We start from the raw sequence: 18662 nt of genomic DNA on the forward strand, positions 1-18662 counted from the left end.
TAAAGAAGCACACTTCTGTAATCACTACGAAGAAATGCCAGTATTATACTACTATGAAGCAGCTAGCTGCTCAATGCTTAGCCTCTTATAATAAAACCATCCACCAAGATTCTGGTGATTTAAGAGTCTTTTTTGTTAAAATAAAGATGAACCATACACTATGGAACCACTGGTGATTTGAAAAACTCTCCTGTACAAAATACTTAAATGCTTAAATACTAATGACAATTTGTGAAATGCCTGTAGAATTTTGTATATAGTACCCTCTTTACCTCTCCTTTCTGCAAAGTTTTCTTCCCTCACAGCACATACCTCTTAACATTAGGTGTCCCTTGTCGACATAAAACTTCTTGGCAGTACCCAGTACTCTGCACTTTTTCTTCCCACTGCCATCCTCTCCAACCCCAAACACTTCAAAATCTCTTTTCAAATAGCTGTTTTTAAAAGTCCCATTAAATATATTAAGTGCTATTAAAACAACAGCTTAATATTACTTCTCCCAGAAATGTTACCCATTTCAAAAGCATGCTAAGCCAAAGGTATGCAAAGTTTAAGCAGAATTCAGGCATCAAAGCACCCTCCATACAATGCAGCAAATCAATACCACAAAGGTGACACAGATCTAGATTATTAGACTGAGCCCAAGAATAAAGGTGAAATTCAGCTCTCTCCATCCCTCCCCTGACTCCATGCTGAAATTTCAAGAAGGGCCTCCTGACTTATTTATTGCAAATCGAATTTCCTGAAAATGCTCTTCATGAAAAGTTGGCAGGGACTGAATCCAGAATGAATCCTTTCATCATTTTCCTTTTCTACACAAGAACTGATTACTGATCATCAGCAACTTAAAGGGTTTAATACTAAAGCTACCATCTACTCAACAGTTACTTTCAAAGAGGTGAATTAACAACTATATTTAGCTTAGGTGTTCCCTAAATAAAGGTATTAATTCTTTCTCCAGCCAGCAGGTCTGAGGTTAGACCCCTGTCTCCCACAAATAAAAGTGGCTCATTACCATACTAATTCTCAGTGTGAAAGGAAAAAGACTTGGGTGGTAAGAATCACTGCTTAATATTCCATAAAACAACACTCTCGTTTCAGATCTTGTTTCAATTAAACTTTACCTCTGAATTGCAGCATTCTACATCTAAAAAGAATATGTGTACTTTCTGAGAATTTTATGTGGGGTGGGGGGGCAGACTTAGCTTTATATAACTGGCACAGGAGCCTTCAATTCACTTTTTCTTCTAAATTTTACGAAAAAGAACCGATGTTACCTTTGAGATGATTCTGACCCACTTTCAAGATCAACAATAGCCACTATTAAGTGGTCACTACCTGGATCTGTGCTTGCCTAGATCTATTGGACTAATAATTCACATAAAAGCTAGCTGTACACACTATAAAATCAAACTGTAAAATCATTTTCTTTCCTACCTTTTTTCTTTACTCCTTAATCTGTACACACCTTTCAAAGGGTCACCCATCCACTAACAAACACATAACCCCATCTCCACAATTTTTGCTTTAGGAATTCTCCTTAAGTGGAATACATTACGGACATTTTACACATGTAGTGTAAACTTGATAAATGAAAAAAGGATGAGAAACATAGATGTTCTAGAGTGGATCTGCTCTTGTGCTATTAAAGCTTTTTACCTTTATTGGATAAATATAATCCAGGGAAACCACAGTTAATAAAACATTCACAGAGAGCAAGTTTAATTTCCAATTAGTAAATCCAAATATGGATGTGTCTTTTCTAACACAAGTGATTTTCATTCATTCAACTAAAACTAGATCAAAACTTAGTGGTTAAGAGTACAGGCTCAAAATAGATCCTAGTTCTACTACTAACCAATGTAACCTTGGGCAAAGTAATTCTAAAATTTTGCTAAGCCTCATTTTCCTCATTCATAAAATGGGGATAACAACATCTGGCTCATGGGGTTGTGAGGATTAAATGAAATCATCTATGAAAAGCATATGCACTCTACCCCAAAAGCTGTCTCAGTCAACGTTTGCCATTTGGCTTGATGAAAGCTCCAAAGTAACAGCGGAAACTATAGCTACTTCAGGAAACTTTTCACTTTTAGATTTGGTTTGGGTAACGCTAAAAAAGGTTTAACAGTATTAGTGAATATAAACAAGTAAACAAAAAAACTGCTGTAACTCAAATATATTTTTTTCAGCATAAATGTATACCATAAGTACATGTAAGAAATAAGCCATTTTTCCAAATCTAACCTAAGAATTCATTTCAACATACCTGAAACAGAAAACACCTATTTAATCTCACTTGTTAAAAAAATGTTTTAATTTTATACGGGGGAGAAAAAGCATGCATATTTACTTTCCACCCTACCCCCAAAAGCCAAATCTCTCCAAGGATCTTAATGATGTTATAAAAGGGAAACTGATGAAGAAAGAACATCAAGGCTATTTCAACCGGCACTACTGGACAGGCTGCAGAACTGTCATACATTCAAACTCTTTTGAGATACGTCATGCAATAATCCTAAATATACACACCATACAAGTACTTATTCGAGCTATGTTCCATTATGACATTCCTCTGTCCTCAGTTTGACAGGAATATTAAATTGCCTTTCCTGACATAATTTCAGTTTGCTTTAAAATAACCATAGCTCAGTAAGCTGGGGTAGATGTAGCAGCCACTTACTAATTCTAGTACAACACAATCCGTTCCCTTCCTCTCTCAGAGAATTTTTGAAGGAAGAGAACTCAGACTATCCACTCTAGAAATACTGAAGAATTTTACATAATCCACATGATATTTATGAGGTTACAGACATATATTCTATGTTTCTTCACATTTCCAAGACTGTATGAACCTGTCCATGGTGGACTTTCACAAATGCTTTCATAATATAATACTATTACATAAGATCATAAAAGGACTCATGATGGACAGGGGTGGACTTTGTTTATACATCAATGTGTTTTCAAAAAGTTGTGTAAATAAAGTCCTATCTCAAAGCAGTAGAAGTGGTTAAGGAGGCTGTCATTTATTAAAAAAAAAAAAACATACAGACAAACAAAAAAATCCTCTGTAGTTAATCTTTTCAGAGTGTAAGTTGCCCTTTGGGTTTATGTTTTGGAAGTTTGCATGATTCTAAACATTTTTCCTAAGCAAGCATGGCCATTGGAAGGCAAGCTGAATAAATTTAGAAAGAGAAAATTTACAGCACTTTTTTACACGTAGGAAATAAAAGCAGTTTTAGGGCAATCAATTTCCCATTCTTTTTATTATACTCATCAATAGAAAGCATGCTTAAGTGAGGAGACTTTGTTATGGCCATAAAAGTGATCGATTTCCAGATTTTTTTAAAAAACGAAAACGCTTTAAAACACATTTTTGCCCTGTAATTATTTTGCACTACCTTTATTTCCCAAAGAAGGATGAGGAGCAATAAACCTTCCTCTCTAACAAAAAGCATGAACAAAGTTGTTCCATAAATTTGGAGAAACTCTGGAACTTAGGCAGAATTTCTCCATAAAGTGCTGTTTTTATGTCCACCTAGGATATTGACATACCTAATGCCATTCGACAGTCACTGAACACCAAGGCACCGGGTGGCTGGAGTTAAATAATACAAGTAAGGTTTTAAAGAAAAAAGAAAACAAAACACCAGCTGAGAGCCCATAAGCAGGAGGAACCTTAAGCAAGGACATGAGATTTTTTTCGGACTGAAAGGTCCAAAACTAGACAAAACCTCTGGGCTCCCAGAAAGAAAGAACTAAACCCCAAGCGGGAGACCAGGTCATTCAAGTGGTCAGTAGCGCAGGTGAGGCTGAAACCCTAGGGTCCCGCCCCCACGACGCTACCTGAACACCTGACCGCACGAAAGGAGACCACGGGGCAGGGCCGCCGCCCCAGGTGCGGCGCTCGGAGGTCGCCACCCGCAGCTGCTCCCGCCCGACAGCTCCGCGCTCACAAGGCAGAGGCGGTGCCTGGCAGCCCGGGAGGTGCAGCGGGCGCGGCGCGAACAGACGCTCGGCGCACGAGGAAGAGGGAGTGCCCCGAGTTGAGGCTGGGGAGAGGATGAGGGGTGTGAAGGGTACGGGCATCCAGAAGCAGAGAAAGGGGCCTAGCTCTCACCCTTGTCGCACGCCAGCAAGAAAAGCTTCTCATTCAGGGTGTTTTCCTCCTTCACCTCCCGCACATCCTTCAGCGCCATCACCTCGCTCGGCGACGAAGAGGAGGATGGGGAGGAAGGCAGGGAGGAGGAGGAGGCGCCCGAAAGGTCCGTGCTCGGGTACAGGGCCGCCATCATCGCGGCCCATGAAAGGGGCAGGCCAGGAGACGGGGGCGGGGCCCCCACCAGCCCCGACCCCGACCCCCGGCTGGAAAAGGGATGAGTCGTTCCCACGGCCGCCTCGGCGCGCGGCCCGTTGGCCCCGAAGGGCGTCGCCTCCCCACGGAGCCAGCACTCGCCCTCCACCGATAGCCTCAAATTGGTGGCGGCGCATGCGCGGCCCCGGGGCCAGCGCCCCCTCCCCAGCCGCCGGCGCCCAGGCCGAGCAGGTCCGCGCCCGTCCGGGGACGGCAGAGTGGCCCGCGCCAGGGCGGCAGCCGAGCGCGGGGCCGTGCCAGGAGCCGCAGGGGCCGCGCGGGGGGCGGCCCGGCCAGAGAGGAGGATGAAAATCGGTGGGAGAAGAGCTCCAAGAAGCGATTCTGCACCAGCCGGGATCCAGGTCTCTGGAAACCGCCGACCGGACTGCGCCCAGAGATGTTCGCGGCTCGCCTCACGTCACCTTCCGCTCAGTGAGAGCGACGACCACGGGGCGGGCTCTGTGGTGGGCGGGACCTGGGGCGGAGGCGGGGTCCGAGAGCGCACCGCCCCCTGGAAGGCTTCCAGCCTCGGAGGAAAAGGCGAATGGCCCGGTGTACCCTTTCCACAACCAGGTTGCAGGTTTGAGGTAATTTCCCCGCCGTCTCGGGCTGCACACAAGTTAAACATGCAGCGGGGTGGTTCACTGAGCCTCTGATGACTTAACGTTTAGTCGAAACCCCCCCGTGGAATTTTCGAATTATTGCATATTCCTTTGTCCTCTGCCTAAAGCAGAAAGGACAGGGCCCTCGCCAAGCCACCAGACCTGTGTTCGTCTGTGTGTAATTATGTTGGGCTAGCTACCCTTGTTTCTAAAACTGTGTTAAAAAAAAAAAACTCCTTTGTGATATAAAATTGGCATAACATTTCTAGTATCATACATTTATTCGCATATAACCATTGGATAAGCACGTCATTAGGATCTACTCTACGTCATAGTCCTTACAGTGGTTTCTTGTTCATCTTCACGTTTATAACTCAGATTTTAGATGAGTGTTATTTAAGCAAAAGCTAACCGAAGTGCAGTAAGTGCTACTTCCTTGAATTTTTTTTTTTAATTAAGCTTGTATTTAAAGCAGATTCTTGCACCTTTAAAAGCTGAGGGAAGGAGACTGGAAATTGTATCTCGAATAATTATTGCTTTCCACAGTCAACTGCAAAAATCTAAATTGCGCCCATAGTGCTTAGGTTTTTAAGGGAATACATAAATTTACTTGAGTACATGTATTTGAGAGAAATACTTCCTGTTCTGTTCGGGTTGATTTGTTCCATCGCTGTCCCGGCCAGCTCTAACTCCCAAATTCCCTAAATATATCTTTCTCATCATTCACAGTGCTCTTTCGATCTCCTCTAAGAGGCCTTAGGTAGACAAGATTGCCCACCTTTCCAAACATTTTTATGTGTTCACTTCAAAACAGTTACCTATTAAATCATTTTAGCTTTTTCTTTCTTATCTCTAGTAGATCATAAATCTGCCCCATTCTCTAATGTCTAATATAGTTCTAAGTTTGTGTATTTAGTGGAATGTCAAAATTGCTCATTGTAAAAAAAAAAAAAAAATTGCTCATTGTAAATCTGTGGCCAGTGAACAGAGTGGTACATATTTGGGTTTATGTGAGTGTGCTTACACACTCTTTGTAGTCCAGTAAAATTTTTTTCTCAGAAGCAGAACAACTCGAACCCGGACCCATCCAAAAGTTCCAGAGTGTTTAAGGGTAAAAATTCAGATGGCTCAGAACTATAGAAACCACTTTAATCTGAAGTTTTTTCAAGCTTCTGGGTTTAGGTGATTCCTTTTCCATAAGGCTCCCACAGGGGCTGGACTGATTTCTTAGATTCGGGAGAATTCCAATTTACTTTAGGAGATAATCCTAGGAGGCATTCCAAAGTATTAGATAGAGGGTTTTTCCTCCTTCAAAGAAAGCTAGTGTTGCAACTGTATCTTCAGAAGTCTTTTTGAATCATCTCAGATGCAGAATATTCTCTCGTTTCTCGGATCCTTTTTCATCCAGTGTAAACTGGGGTATTTTAAGATCCTCTATATGATTTATTTTTCATCTGTGATATGGAAACCGATGATAGAGCTATGATGAAGGTGCAAGATTCAGAAGCATGCAAGATTCAGAAGCAGCATGTTACTTAAAGCAACTCACCGAACCTCATATACTGAAGAGCCATCACAACTCCAGTTGTGATGGAGAAGAGAAAATCCAGATTCAGATCTAGACCTATAAGTCATAGACCCTGTCTTCATCTCCAAACTCTCTACCTCTCCCTCACTACTCTTAGGCCACATTTGCCTATTTCTTTTCCTAAAATGCCTGCAAGACTCTTCCTGCCTCACAGCCTTTGCACTTGTTCCTTCTACTGAACAGTTAGCATCTGGCTGCTCCTCCTACCATGCATATCTCAGCCTGACTATCACAACCTTAGAGAGACCTTCCCTGACCCACCCAAACTAAAAGCATCTTCACCCCAGTTCCTAAGTCTCTATCACATTTCCCTGTTTTATTTCTCTTAGTGCATTTATCACCATCTACAAATCCTATTTGTTTACTGTCTGTCTTTCTCCACTAGGAAATAAGATTCATGAGGCCAGAAGACTTTGTCTATATTTTTCTCAGCTGAATCCCTAGTGTCTAGTATCGTACCCGGATCATAATAGACAAATTTATGTTGATTAACTGAAATTGTTTCATCACAAACTAAATTTGTAGTAATCATGTACATGGTCTCTCCTAAAATTCTTCCTGTTAAAGAATCATAGAACCATCTTCACTCCTCCCAAAATAATAAGTTTTTTGTTGCTATTTTACTCATTAGCGTAGGAATTGTTCTCTTTTCTTTTCTGGAAAATAAGTTTATGATAGATTAATTTTCCAAGTTATATATTTTTCTTTAAATGAAATAAATACTGACACATTTGTACATACACAGAATTTTTATTAAATATATTTTGTGAGAGAAAGAACACTCTAAAGTGCCAAATTTCATGTAAATCAGATAACTTAGTGAATGGTGAAAAAAATCAAGAGGAAATGATTTAAATAATCTCACAAAAGAGCAAGAACATATTTTAATCTTCATATAAGAAAACAATTATCAAATGATAAAAGGAAGGGAAATCTCTTTTGTAGAATATATTTCAAAGTTCCACCTGTTGATGATTTCATTTAAAAAATTCTAAACACATGAGTAGTCGTACCCTTACCATCACGTATGTTTTAATCCATGGTAGAAGGGGGGTTTAGACTACTCATTCCCAGTGAGATAAAGTGACAGCATTTTTTGTTGCACAGCAGTACTGGTCACTGGCACTAACAGTGGAAGATGAAGGAAGTAAACTTCTGAACTCAATTGTTAGCAAAATTGGTCTACTAAAAAATTCAGACAAAAATAGGTCTGAAGCAAAGCTACTGCCAAGTAACATAAGCATTAACCAAACATTGCCAATTTGAAGGAAACTGGGAAAAATGTGAAAATATGTTGAATATTAGCTTTGTGTTACTTTCTACTAAAGATATTCAGTGGGCATATTCTAAATTAGGGCTAGAATATCAAAAATTAGCATGTGTAATATGAAGCTAATAATATGGTATCAACATGTCTTGAGAGCTGTAGCCAGTGTTTGAAGTCAGTTGAAAAGTAACTATATGGACATCCAAAATGAATATTTCTAAAAGAAATCTTCATGTACCAGACAGCTACAAACTGAAAAGTGTTACGCACCTAGTGGGGGCACAATTATTACTTAATGTTGGTTAACTGACCAATACAGTCATCCTTCAGTATCCAGAGGACTGGTTCCAGGACCCCCCAAAGGATACCAAAATCCGCAGATGCTCAAATCCTTTATATAAAACAGCTTAGTATTCGCATATAACCTACACACATCCTTGCGTGTACTTTAAATCATCTCTAGATTACTTATACCTAATATACTATGTAAATAGTTGTAAGTACAATGGAAGTGCTATGGAAATAGTTGCTGGCACTTGGCAAATTTAAGTTTTGCTTTTTGGAACTTTCTGGAATTCTTTTTTTCAAATATCTTTGATCGCCTGTTGGTTGAATCTGTGGATGTGGAACCATTGGATATGCATGCATCAGATATGGAGGGTTGACTGTATACATACCACTTAAGAAAACCTGGGTAATTCAGGTGCAAAATATGTATATGTACACACATATTTCTCTAATAACGTCTTACCAACATATATATGCTGCATGTCATAGTTAAAGCTGTATTACCAAACCAGTACATGTAAAGTATTGATGCAGTTAAAATTAAGTTTTAAGTAAAAAGCTCCTACTACTTATATAAGAGAATGTACTTTGAAGTTTATTCATGAGTTAGCCCTTATATATAAAAAAGTTTAATGTTAATGAACAATACTTGTCATTTAAAAATTTTAGACAGTATAGAAATTTACAGAAAAGTTAAAGTTTTGGACCACTTCACATAGTGGGAGGAAAAAAAATAAAAGTATTAAACTGGATTATGACTTTGAATATATTTATGATCAAAATCAACACACACACAAAATCAAAACACATTTCACAGCAGGACCTGCAGAAAAAGTTTTGCATTGATCATTTCTGAACCATGAAAAATAATGAATTAGTCTTGTTTTAATGAGACTTTCAGGAAACAATAATTTAATCACAAAATATCATCTTGAAAATAAACACACTCTTATCAGTATTGACTGGTAAATTAATTGTCAACAAATCCTAGCTAGTATGAACAGTATATTAAATTCACGAATGATTCATACAACTGTTTTGAGCATACAAATAATCTCTGGTTTTATACCCACTACATTTCAGAATTCTGTAAACTGTGAGGCATTCAATGTGTTTAATGTGGCAGAAAATCATAATAAATGTTTCATTATTTTATTTTGTTCAGTCCTTTTCCCATTAAGCATGCAAACACTGTCATAACCATCTTGGGTTTCACTTCCACGAGGTCATCAGGTAAGGCATATATCCGGGCACCGATCTTTCGAGCAACTGAAATGGCGTATCTTGAAAAGACAAGAAAAATATCTTGGTATTTGTTTTCACTTAATATATGTTAACAAAAGAATGAAACATTTTGACAAGGTTAACTTTATAAAAAAGTTAAGTTTGTGAGTCTTTAAATCATATTCCTCACATAAACTGTACTTAAAAATGTGAATTTTAGGGCCTCCCTGGTGGCGCAGTGGTTGAGAGTCCGCCTGCCGATGCAGGGGATACGGGTTCGTGCCCCGGTCCGGGAGGATCCCATATGCCGCGGAGCGGCTGGGCCCGTGAGCCATGGCCGCTGAGCCTGCGCGTCCGGAGCCTGTGCTCCGCAACGGGAGAGGCCACAACAGTGAGAGGCCCGCATACCGCAAAAAAAAAAAAAAAAAAAGTGAATTTTAAGGACTGTTTACTTGCCTCACCTGCAAGGATTAAGAACAAAAGAGCCACTATGTTCTAATATAAACCATAAAGGCTTACTTAGCATTGTTCAGCTTGTCCTCATCAGAAAGGTCTTCTCTCGTGATCATTTCTTGACGAACTGCATTTGGTGCAATGGCATCTATTAAATCCAAGACAGGTAAACTAGTGCTAATAGATTTGTCCTAGAAAAGAAAGAATAGATGAACATTCATAAACATCTTTTGTAAATGTCACACCACAAGATCATAACCATATAACTAAAAGCAATTTATAAATTTTCATTATACTTAACATTCAGCTATTCTGCAACCAACACACATCACAAACCATTTAAAATATGCTTTTCCTTTCATCCTTACAGAGCTTACAGTATAGAGAATTGTCATCATACCTGGAATAAGGTTTGTGGATGTGACAATTCCTAAAGTATGCTAACTACAGTATCCATTCTGTAAAAAATAAACAACTTTTGAAAGGGAATAGGAGATGAATTTTAAGTGAATAGTTTTGCAAATTCTAGTAATATTCTTTTTCTTAGACCATGGACTCCTACGCCTTCACTTAATATTTTTCAGAAAGAAAAATTAAAATAATCGTGGAAAGGAACTAATATTTATAAAGGCATTATTCTTGTTGCTTTACATGTTCAGTTTGTTTAATCCTAACAGCCTGGTAAAGAAATTATAATCTCTCATTTTAAAATGAAGAACATGAAGGTCAGAAAGCTCAAAAGAGCTGTTCACACAACCAATACGTACAGAACCAGTATTTCAACCCATGACTGTCTGACTCTAAACGCCCAAGATTCTCTCCACTTTTGAAGTTACCTCCAAGGCAACTAAAAATGGACAACGAAATTCTAGTGGATAGAACACTGCTACTGAAGTCAGAAATCCTGGTCTGAATTGATTGTACAACTTACCAGCACTTGAACAAATTATTTGTTTTGTCTCTCAGGATGAATAGTAGCAAATGTCACTTGCTTACCCAGAATCCACTCCTTATTACTTTCTCCATCCTACCAGAACCCACATGTTTGCTCTGTATCCATATATGGACATGTGCTTCAAGGAAAATTAACCCCATCCACAGCTCCAAGAGTGACCCTGAATTAGTGTAGACCATTTATTCTGTGGGTAAGGTGATAAACTTATTCTTTTTATGTATAAAGCAATACAGTGAATAACAGATATACTAATATCTATGGCATTAAAATTTCATGGGGGAGGGGAACTTAGGAAGAAAATGTCTAAAAGACTCATTAGGCGAACAATAATGAAAAAAGGTTGGAAAAAATAGTCTAAAAAAGCCAAAGGGAGGAATCCCATCTGATTGCCACAGTGATTTATTTGGCAATCGCTAATTTAAATCACTAATTTAATTTAACTTAATTTAATTTAACATGAGGCCCTTACTATCCAGGAAGAGCTATGGAAAGCTAGTAACACCCCCTCCTGACTGTGAATGAGAGGATGAAACCTCTGGCACAACCAGCAGCTATCCAATGAGCAAGAGGAAAACCAACTTTAGAGGAAACCACTTTAGACGGCAAAGCAGAGATGAACAAAACCTGATTGACATTCTTCAATTACTGGCTCAACCAATCCTAATGTCTACCCTACCTCTGGATCTTTGCTATTGTTCTGTGTCTTTACTTTTGGTTTAAATCACTTTTCCTGTTACTTGAAGCCAAAAGCACACATTCCTAATCACTACAATGGAACTGTCACAGAATTCTTGGGAATATTAAGATAAGTGAAGACATCTAGTACAGTTCCTGGCCAAAAGTAGTTTTTTTTTTAAATTTACTTATTTTTGGCTGCATTGGGTCTTTGCCGCGCGCGGGCTTTCTCTAGTTGTGGTGCACGGGCTTCTCACTGTAGTGGCTTCTCTTGTTGCAGAGCACGGGCTCTAGGCGCATGGGCTCAGTAGTTGTGGCTTGTGGGCTCTAGAGCACAGGCTTAGTAGTTGTGGCACGTGGGCTTAGTTGCTCCGCGGCACGTGGGATCTTCCCAGACCAGGGCTTGAACCCGTGTCCCCTGCATTGGCAGGTGGATTCTTAACCACTGAGCCACCAGGGAAGCCCCCCAAATGTGGTTCTTAATAAATGTTTGATAAAACAATTTGAAGCCATGTGAAGAGTACAAAGTTCTTTTTTGGGGCCATGATCTACTACATTTATTAATTTTAGAAAAATTTATATTCTTCATTTTCAGGAATGTTCATTTTATGAAACAGATTTTTGGGGGGAAAGTAGAAATAGAGGGATAAAAATAATTAGGGTCCTTAAGTCTATATGATGCTGGTAATCCAGATCTGGTTTTTGGGCATCTTTTCTATTTCTGAAAAACTCTCACACGTACATTCTCAATGTGTAGCCTGCAGACCGCCTACAAGAAAATCACCTGAGGTGCTTAATAAAAGCACAAATTAATCCTTGCACTCAAAGTAATGTCAGATTATTCGTGGATGGGGCTAGGAATCTACATTTTTAATAAGCTTTCTAGAAGACTCTAATGTACACCGTTATACTTTCTAAAATTAAAGCTTAACATGCATGTCATTCTATAATAAATTAAAATTTTCTATGTGCTTTTCATATATTTCTATGGTGATTCACAATCAGACAAGTGGCTTAATTGTGCTATATTTTGATTAATTGTTCGCATATTTATGAGGGTTTTTTTTAAGTTTGGGGAAAATTGTTTTGTTTTTTTTTCAGCTTTATTGAGTTAAAATTGACAAATAAAATTGTAAGATACTTAACGTGTACATCTTGATGATTTGATAAGATCCCTCCCATCTAATTAATTAATACATCCATCACCCTCACTTACGTATTTTGTGTAGTATGTGTGTGTGTGTGTGTGAAAACATTTAAGTTCTACTCTTAGCAAATCTCAGTTATACAAAAGAGTGTTAACTATAGCCACCATGTTATATATTAGATTCTCAGACCTTATTCATCTTATAGCTGAAAGTTTATACCCTTTTGTGGTATTTTAAATATTTCTTAATTTAGATTTAGGAAACAAGGATTTTTCCACCTATTTCCTTTGATTCACCTTGAGAAAAACTTATACTGAGTTGAAGGAAAAATTTAAGTTTCTAAAGATGATATTGGATCCCTTCCTGTTTCCAAAAAAACAGGCCTATCTTCCAGCTCCCCTGATTTGCATATTATCAGTGAAAGACATTTTACTGCAAAAAGGGCAGGGGTTATTGTAAAACCCTTGGTTTAGTATATAAATACATTTTCATATTTTTTCTTTCACTTTCCTTAATCATATAGAAATTACTTAAGCAAAAAGAATTTCTAGAATATTAAAGATAACTAGTCTAGAGTTTGGCTTGATTTTCTTTTTTTTAAAAAAAAAATATTTATTTATTTATTTTATTTATTTTTGGGTGCACTGCTTCTTCGTTGATGCATGTGGGCTTTCCTCTAGTTGCGGCGAGCGGGGGCTACTCTTTGTTGGGGTGCGCAGGCTTATCGCTGTGGCTTCTCGTTGCGAAGCACGGGCTCTAGGCGCACAGGTTTCAGTAGTTGTGGCACGTGGGCTCAGTATTTGTGGCGCACGGGCTTAGCTGCTCCACTGCATGTGGGATCTTCCTGGGCCAGGGCTTTAACCTATGTCTCCTGCATTGGCAGGCGGATTCTTAACCACTGAGCCCCAGGGAAGCCCTTGATTTTCAAGTTAGTGTGTTGTACCATCTCTTCTCTTAATTTGATATACATTACTAGTACGACATTCCATTCTATTGTTCCTCCTGTCACTTTTGAAAATAAAAGTGGAAAAACAATGTTGTGGCTACCAAAACTCCCTAAAAAAATCACAGCAGGAACCTCTCCACGATGCCCTTTATATATTGGCAGTACCAGTAGTGTAGTGTAGTAAGCTCCATTTATTGACCCCTTAATATGTGCCAGGTATGACTGAGCTATTTACATGTGTTAACTTATTTAGCTTGACAACAGACCCAGAAGATAGATACTATTAATACCTCCATTTTAAATATGGGGAAACTCAGGCATAGAGAAATTAATAATTTGCCCAAGTTTACATAGATAACTAAATGTGAGCCAGAGGTAAAATCAGTTTTATTCATCAAGAGATGTAACCCAGCTGTTAGTATAAACTGCTAAGATTTCTGGAAAACACGTGCCCGCCTCACATGCTCCCTATTCTCCTTAGCTGATTTCTATAGCACTACTAACAGCCCATACTGTGATTCCTGTTTTCTTATTTGCCTCCTTTCCTAAACAGTGAGCTCTCTGAGGGCATTTTGTAGTCACAGCACCTAGCAAAGTACCTGACACGGAGTAAGCTTTGAATATTTATGGAATGAATGAGCAGTATGTCACATAGCTAAGAAGTGGCTAAGCCTGTGTCAAACCCGGGGCCATACAACTCCATAGCTTGGCTCTCAACCTGCAGTTAGATCTGGATATGAAATCCAGCTTTCTGGTTAATAGTTGATGACAGTGGACAAGTTATTTAACTTTTCTGATGCTCACCTTTTTTGCTTATAGAGTTGAATTAAAAGAAACAACAATGTGTAAAATACTTAGCATAATGACACATAGGACTCAATAAATGGTAATTATGATTATTGTTATTAGCTGATATACCACCTCCTCATCTTCTTGGTGAGGAAAAATTACTTTGCAACTAAAATGGGTAAATTTGTCTTTTCTAAAATTTCTGGGTACAACACTGCCCTGATTATGATTAATAGGTTCTTACTAGTACCACTTATCATAGCTTCCAAATATAACACAATGAGTTGGAAAAAACCTCCCCAGCCCAACTATTTTTTAGCATGCACTGCTATATTTCTTACTTATATTCTGTTTAAAGGTTTTATTGTCAAGTATATATACATGCCAGGCACTTGTGCAATATGTTTCTACCACCTCAGTTCTAGTAAAACCATAGTCTCAAGTCTGCTTTTCTCTGTGAGCTCTCTCCCTTAAATGGGTTGTGTACTCCCGTTTTTCAACTCTCTTCTATTCAACTGATCACCGAGCTTGCAATCCTAGTTTTAATATCTCTTTTCATCCAACTCTTCATTTCCTGAAAATTACCTCAAATTCAATAAGCTTAAAACTGAATTCACTGCCTTTTTAGAAAGCAGCTGCACCCCAGACATCCCCATTTTTGTTATCAGTTTTCTAGTTACCCAGGCCCCAAACATCCAGTTTTAACTCCTCTCTCTTTCCTGCGCTTCCCTAAGTCAAGAAGCCAAACCCTACCTGTTCTTTTGCAAATGACTATCCATTCTTAAAGTTCCCAGTGCCCATCTGCACCGCTCCCCCAGGACCCTTATCACCTCACACCTTGAGTTCTGCCTCAGCGCTTTCCTCGCTTTCCTCGCACTTACACCACTCTCGCTCCAACCGGTCCCGCCCCCTACCTTTAAAACAGTATTCCTATTCTTACGTTACTCCCCTTACCAGTATCCTTTTTTTTTATTAGTTTCTGCTTTATAACAGAGTAAATCAGTTATACATATACATATGTTCCCATATCTCTTCCTTCTTGCATCACCCTCCCTATCCCACCCCTCCAGGTAGTCACAAAGCACCAAGCTGATCTCCCTGTGCTATGCGGCTGCTTCCCACTAGCTATCTACCTTACGTTTGGTAGTGTATATATGTCCATGCCTCTCTTTCGCTTTGTCACAGCTTACCCTTCCCCCTCCCCATATCCTCAAGTCCATTCTCAAGTAGGTCTGTGTCTTTATTCATGTCTTACCCCTAGGTTCTTCATAACATTTTTTTCCTTAAATTCCATATATATATGTTAGCATACGGTATTTGTCTTTCTCTTTCTGACTTACTTCACTCTGTATGACAGACTCTAGGTCTATCCACCTCATTACAAATAGCTCAATTTCATTTCTTTTTATGGCTGAGTAATATTCCATTGTATATATGTGCCACATCTTCTTTATCCATTCATCCGATGATGGACACTTAGGTTGTTTCCATCTCTGAGCTACTGTAAATAAAGCTGCAATGAACATTTTGGTACATGTCTCTTTTTGAATTATGGTTTTCTTGGGGTATATGCCCAGTAGTGGGATTGCTGGGTCATATGGTAGTTCTATTTGTAGTTTTTTAAGGAACCTCCATACTGTTCTCCAAAGTGGCTGTATCAATTCACATTCCCACCAGCAGTGCAAGAGTGTTCCCTTTTCTCCACACCCTCTCCAGCATTTACTGTTTCTAGATTTTTTGATGATGGCCATTCTGACTGGTGTGAGATGATATCTCAATGTAGTTTTGATTTGCATTTCTCTAATGATTAATGATGTTGAGCATTCTTTCATGTGTTTGTTGGCAGTCTGTATATCTTCTGTGGAGAAATGTCTATTTAGGTCTTCTGCCCATTTTTGGATTGGGTTGTTTGTTTTTTTGCTATTGAGCTGCATGAGCTGGTCATAAATTTTGGAGATTAATCCTCTGTCAGTTGCTTCATTTGCAAATATTTTCTCCCATTCTGAGGGTTGTCTTTTGGTCTTGTTTATGGTTTCCTTTGCTGTGCAAAAGCTTTGAAGTTTCATTAGGTCCCATTTGTTTATCTTTGTTTTTATTTCCATTTCTCTAGGAGGTGGGTCCAAAAGGATCTTGCTGTGATTTATGTCATAGAGTGTTCTGCCTATGTTTTCCTCTAAGAGTTTGATAGTTTCTGGCCTTACATTTAGGTCTTTAATCCATTTTGAGTTTATTTTTGTGTATGGTGTTAGGGAGTGATCTAATCTCATACTTTTACATGTCCCTGTTCAGTTTTCCCAGCACCACTTATTGAAGAGACTGTCCTTTCTCCACTGTACATTCCTGCCTCCTTTATCAAAGATAAGGTGACCATATGTGTGTGGGTTTATCTCTGGGCTTTCTATCCTGTTCCATTGATCTATCTTTCTGTTTTTGTGCCAGTACCATACTGTTTTGATTACTGTAGCTTTGTAGTATAGTCTGAAGTCAGGGAGCCTGATTCCTCCAGCTCTGTTTTTCGTTCTCAAGATTGCTTTGACTATTCGGGGTCTTTTGTTTTTCCAAACAAATTTTGAAATTTTTTGTTCTAGTTCTAGCAGAGGGAGGAACACTCCCAAACTCATTCTAGGAGGCCACCATCACCTTGATACCAAAACCAGACAAGGATGTCACAAAGAAAGAAAACTACAGGCCAATATCACTGATGAACATAGATGCAAAAATGCTCAACAAAATACTAGCAAACAGAATCCAACAGCACATTAAAAGGATCATACACCATGATCAAGTGGGGTTTATTCTAGGAATGCAAGGATTCTTCAATATATGCAAATCAATCAACGTCATACACCATATTAACAAATTGAAGGAGAAAAACCATATGATCATCTCAATAGATGCAGAGAAAGCTTTCGACAAAATTCAACACCCATTTATGATAATAACCCTGCAGAAAGTAGGCACAGAGGGAACTTTCCTCAACATAATAAAGGCCATAGATGACAAACCCACAGCCAACATCGTCCTCAATGGTGAAAAACTGAAACCATTTCCACTAAGATCAGGAACAAGACAAGGCTGCCCACTCTCACCACTCTTATTCAACATAGTTTTGGAAGTTTTAGCCACAGCAATCAGAGAAGAAAAGAAAATAAAAGGAATCCAAATCGGAAAAGAAGAAGTAAAGCTGTCACTGTTTGCAGATGACATGATACTATACATAGAGAATCCTAAAGATGCTACCAGAAAACTACTAGAGCTAATCAATGAATTTGGTAAAGTAGCAGGATACAAAATTAATGCACAGAAATCTCTGGCATTCCTGTATGCTAATGATGAAAAATCTGAAAGTGAAATCAAGAAAGCACTCCCTTTTACCACTGCAATAAAAAGAATAAAATATCTAGAAATAAACCTACCTAAGGAGACAAAAGACCTGTATGCAGAAAATTACCAGTATCCTTTTTAAGGCCAGATTCCTCCACAGTCTTGGCCCAGCCTACATCTTGCACTATATCCCTTAGGAACAATCCTGTCTAGCCAGACTATTTCTCCTAACCTTCTCAGACTTGCCTTTATTCAAGGTGGACCCCCTTCTAGCTTATTATTACCCTCTTGTTCTCCACCAATTCAAATCCTGCCTCCATCTCTGATGCTCAAATAAAGTCCAACTGTCTCCACTAACCATTCAGTTGGAAATGATCAGTTAGATTTTTCCATAATATTAGTTGTATTATTTCTTTGGATTTTAACATTTACCCTGTAGGACTGTTACCTTCTCGGTTATACAAATTTTGTCTTTGAAGTAAATGGCAAACACTCTGAGAACCAAAATAATTTCTTACATCTTTTTCTTTACCAACAATGTTACTTAATAGAGCTCAATAAATATTTATTAATGTGCTTCTAAATATTTTCTCATTGTATTTAATGATATACATGCTTGTTATTTTTCACAAATTAATGTACAAATGTATATAACTTCAGTATAACAATTTTAAAGAGTAACTGCCAATTAGAGAGTTTTATATGCCCCCTTTCCCATTTTAAGTTGTGTTTTATATCTAAAATATATAAAGACAAATCATGGGCTAAAAATTCTTTGTTTTTTTAAAAATAAGCAGCAACAAAAACTCAATGTCATTAGTTCCTTCCAAGATGGAAAAGAAAGAAACACAGTTGAACTAGGACTCAGGCAACATCTCTGCCAACATCCAGCTGTCCACTTTGGGGCTCAGTTTTTGGTAAAGAACAGAAGGTTGAATTTATCAATTTCTGACATTTCTTCTGCCCTACCATGTTGTCAAACATATATAGCAAAGGCAAAGAAGAAAATAAAGATGGTTAGATAACTCTTGCAAGAGCTCAGGGTT

General features: G+C 38.6%; 2 protein-coding genes across 6 annotated transcripts in view; both read right to left on the bottom strand.

The window, feature by feature from the left end:
• TRPC1 (transient receptor potential cation channel subfamily C member 1) overlaps positions 1 to 4775 on the bottom strand; it is a 69761-nt gene extending 64986 nt beyond the window's left edge. For 2 of the 4 annotated variants that reach the window (XM_081234692.1, XM_081234691.1), the window contains exon 1: positions 4124 to 4267. In XM_081234692.1, the coding sequence (XP_081090818.1) occupies positions 4124 to 4156 (33 nt within the window). In that variant the 5' untranslated portion in view covers positions 4157 to 4267. Of the gene's footprint in view, positions 1 to 4123 lie in introns of all 4 variants that reach the window. The other 2 variants (XM_081234690.1, XM_081234689.1) reach the window with 2 other exon arrangements.
• A 2559-nt stretch (positions 4776 to 7334) lies between these two features.
• PLS1 (plastin 1) overlaps positions 7335 to 18662 on the bottom strand; it is a 105529-nt gene continuing 94201 nt past the window's right edge. For both annotated transcript variants that reach the window (XM_081234602.1, XM_081234603.1), the window contains 2 exons: positions 9846 to 9970; positions 7335 to 9385 (listed from right to left, as the gene is read on the bottom strand). In XM_081234602.1, coding sequence (XP_081090728.1) covers positions 9250 to 9385; positions 9846 to 9970 — 261 coding nt within the window. In that variant the 3' untranslated portion in view covers positions 7335 to 9249. The remainder of the gene's footprint in view (positions 9386 to 9845; positions 9971 to 18662) is intronic.

The sequence above is a fragment of the Mesoplodon bidens genome (assembly GCF_964165515.1).
Source record: "Mesoplodon bidens genome assembly, chromosome: 5".
NCBI classification, from domain to species: Eukaryota; Metazoa; Chordata; class Mammalia; order Artiodactyla; family Ziphiidae; genus Mesoplodon; species Mesoplodon bidens.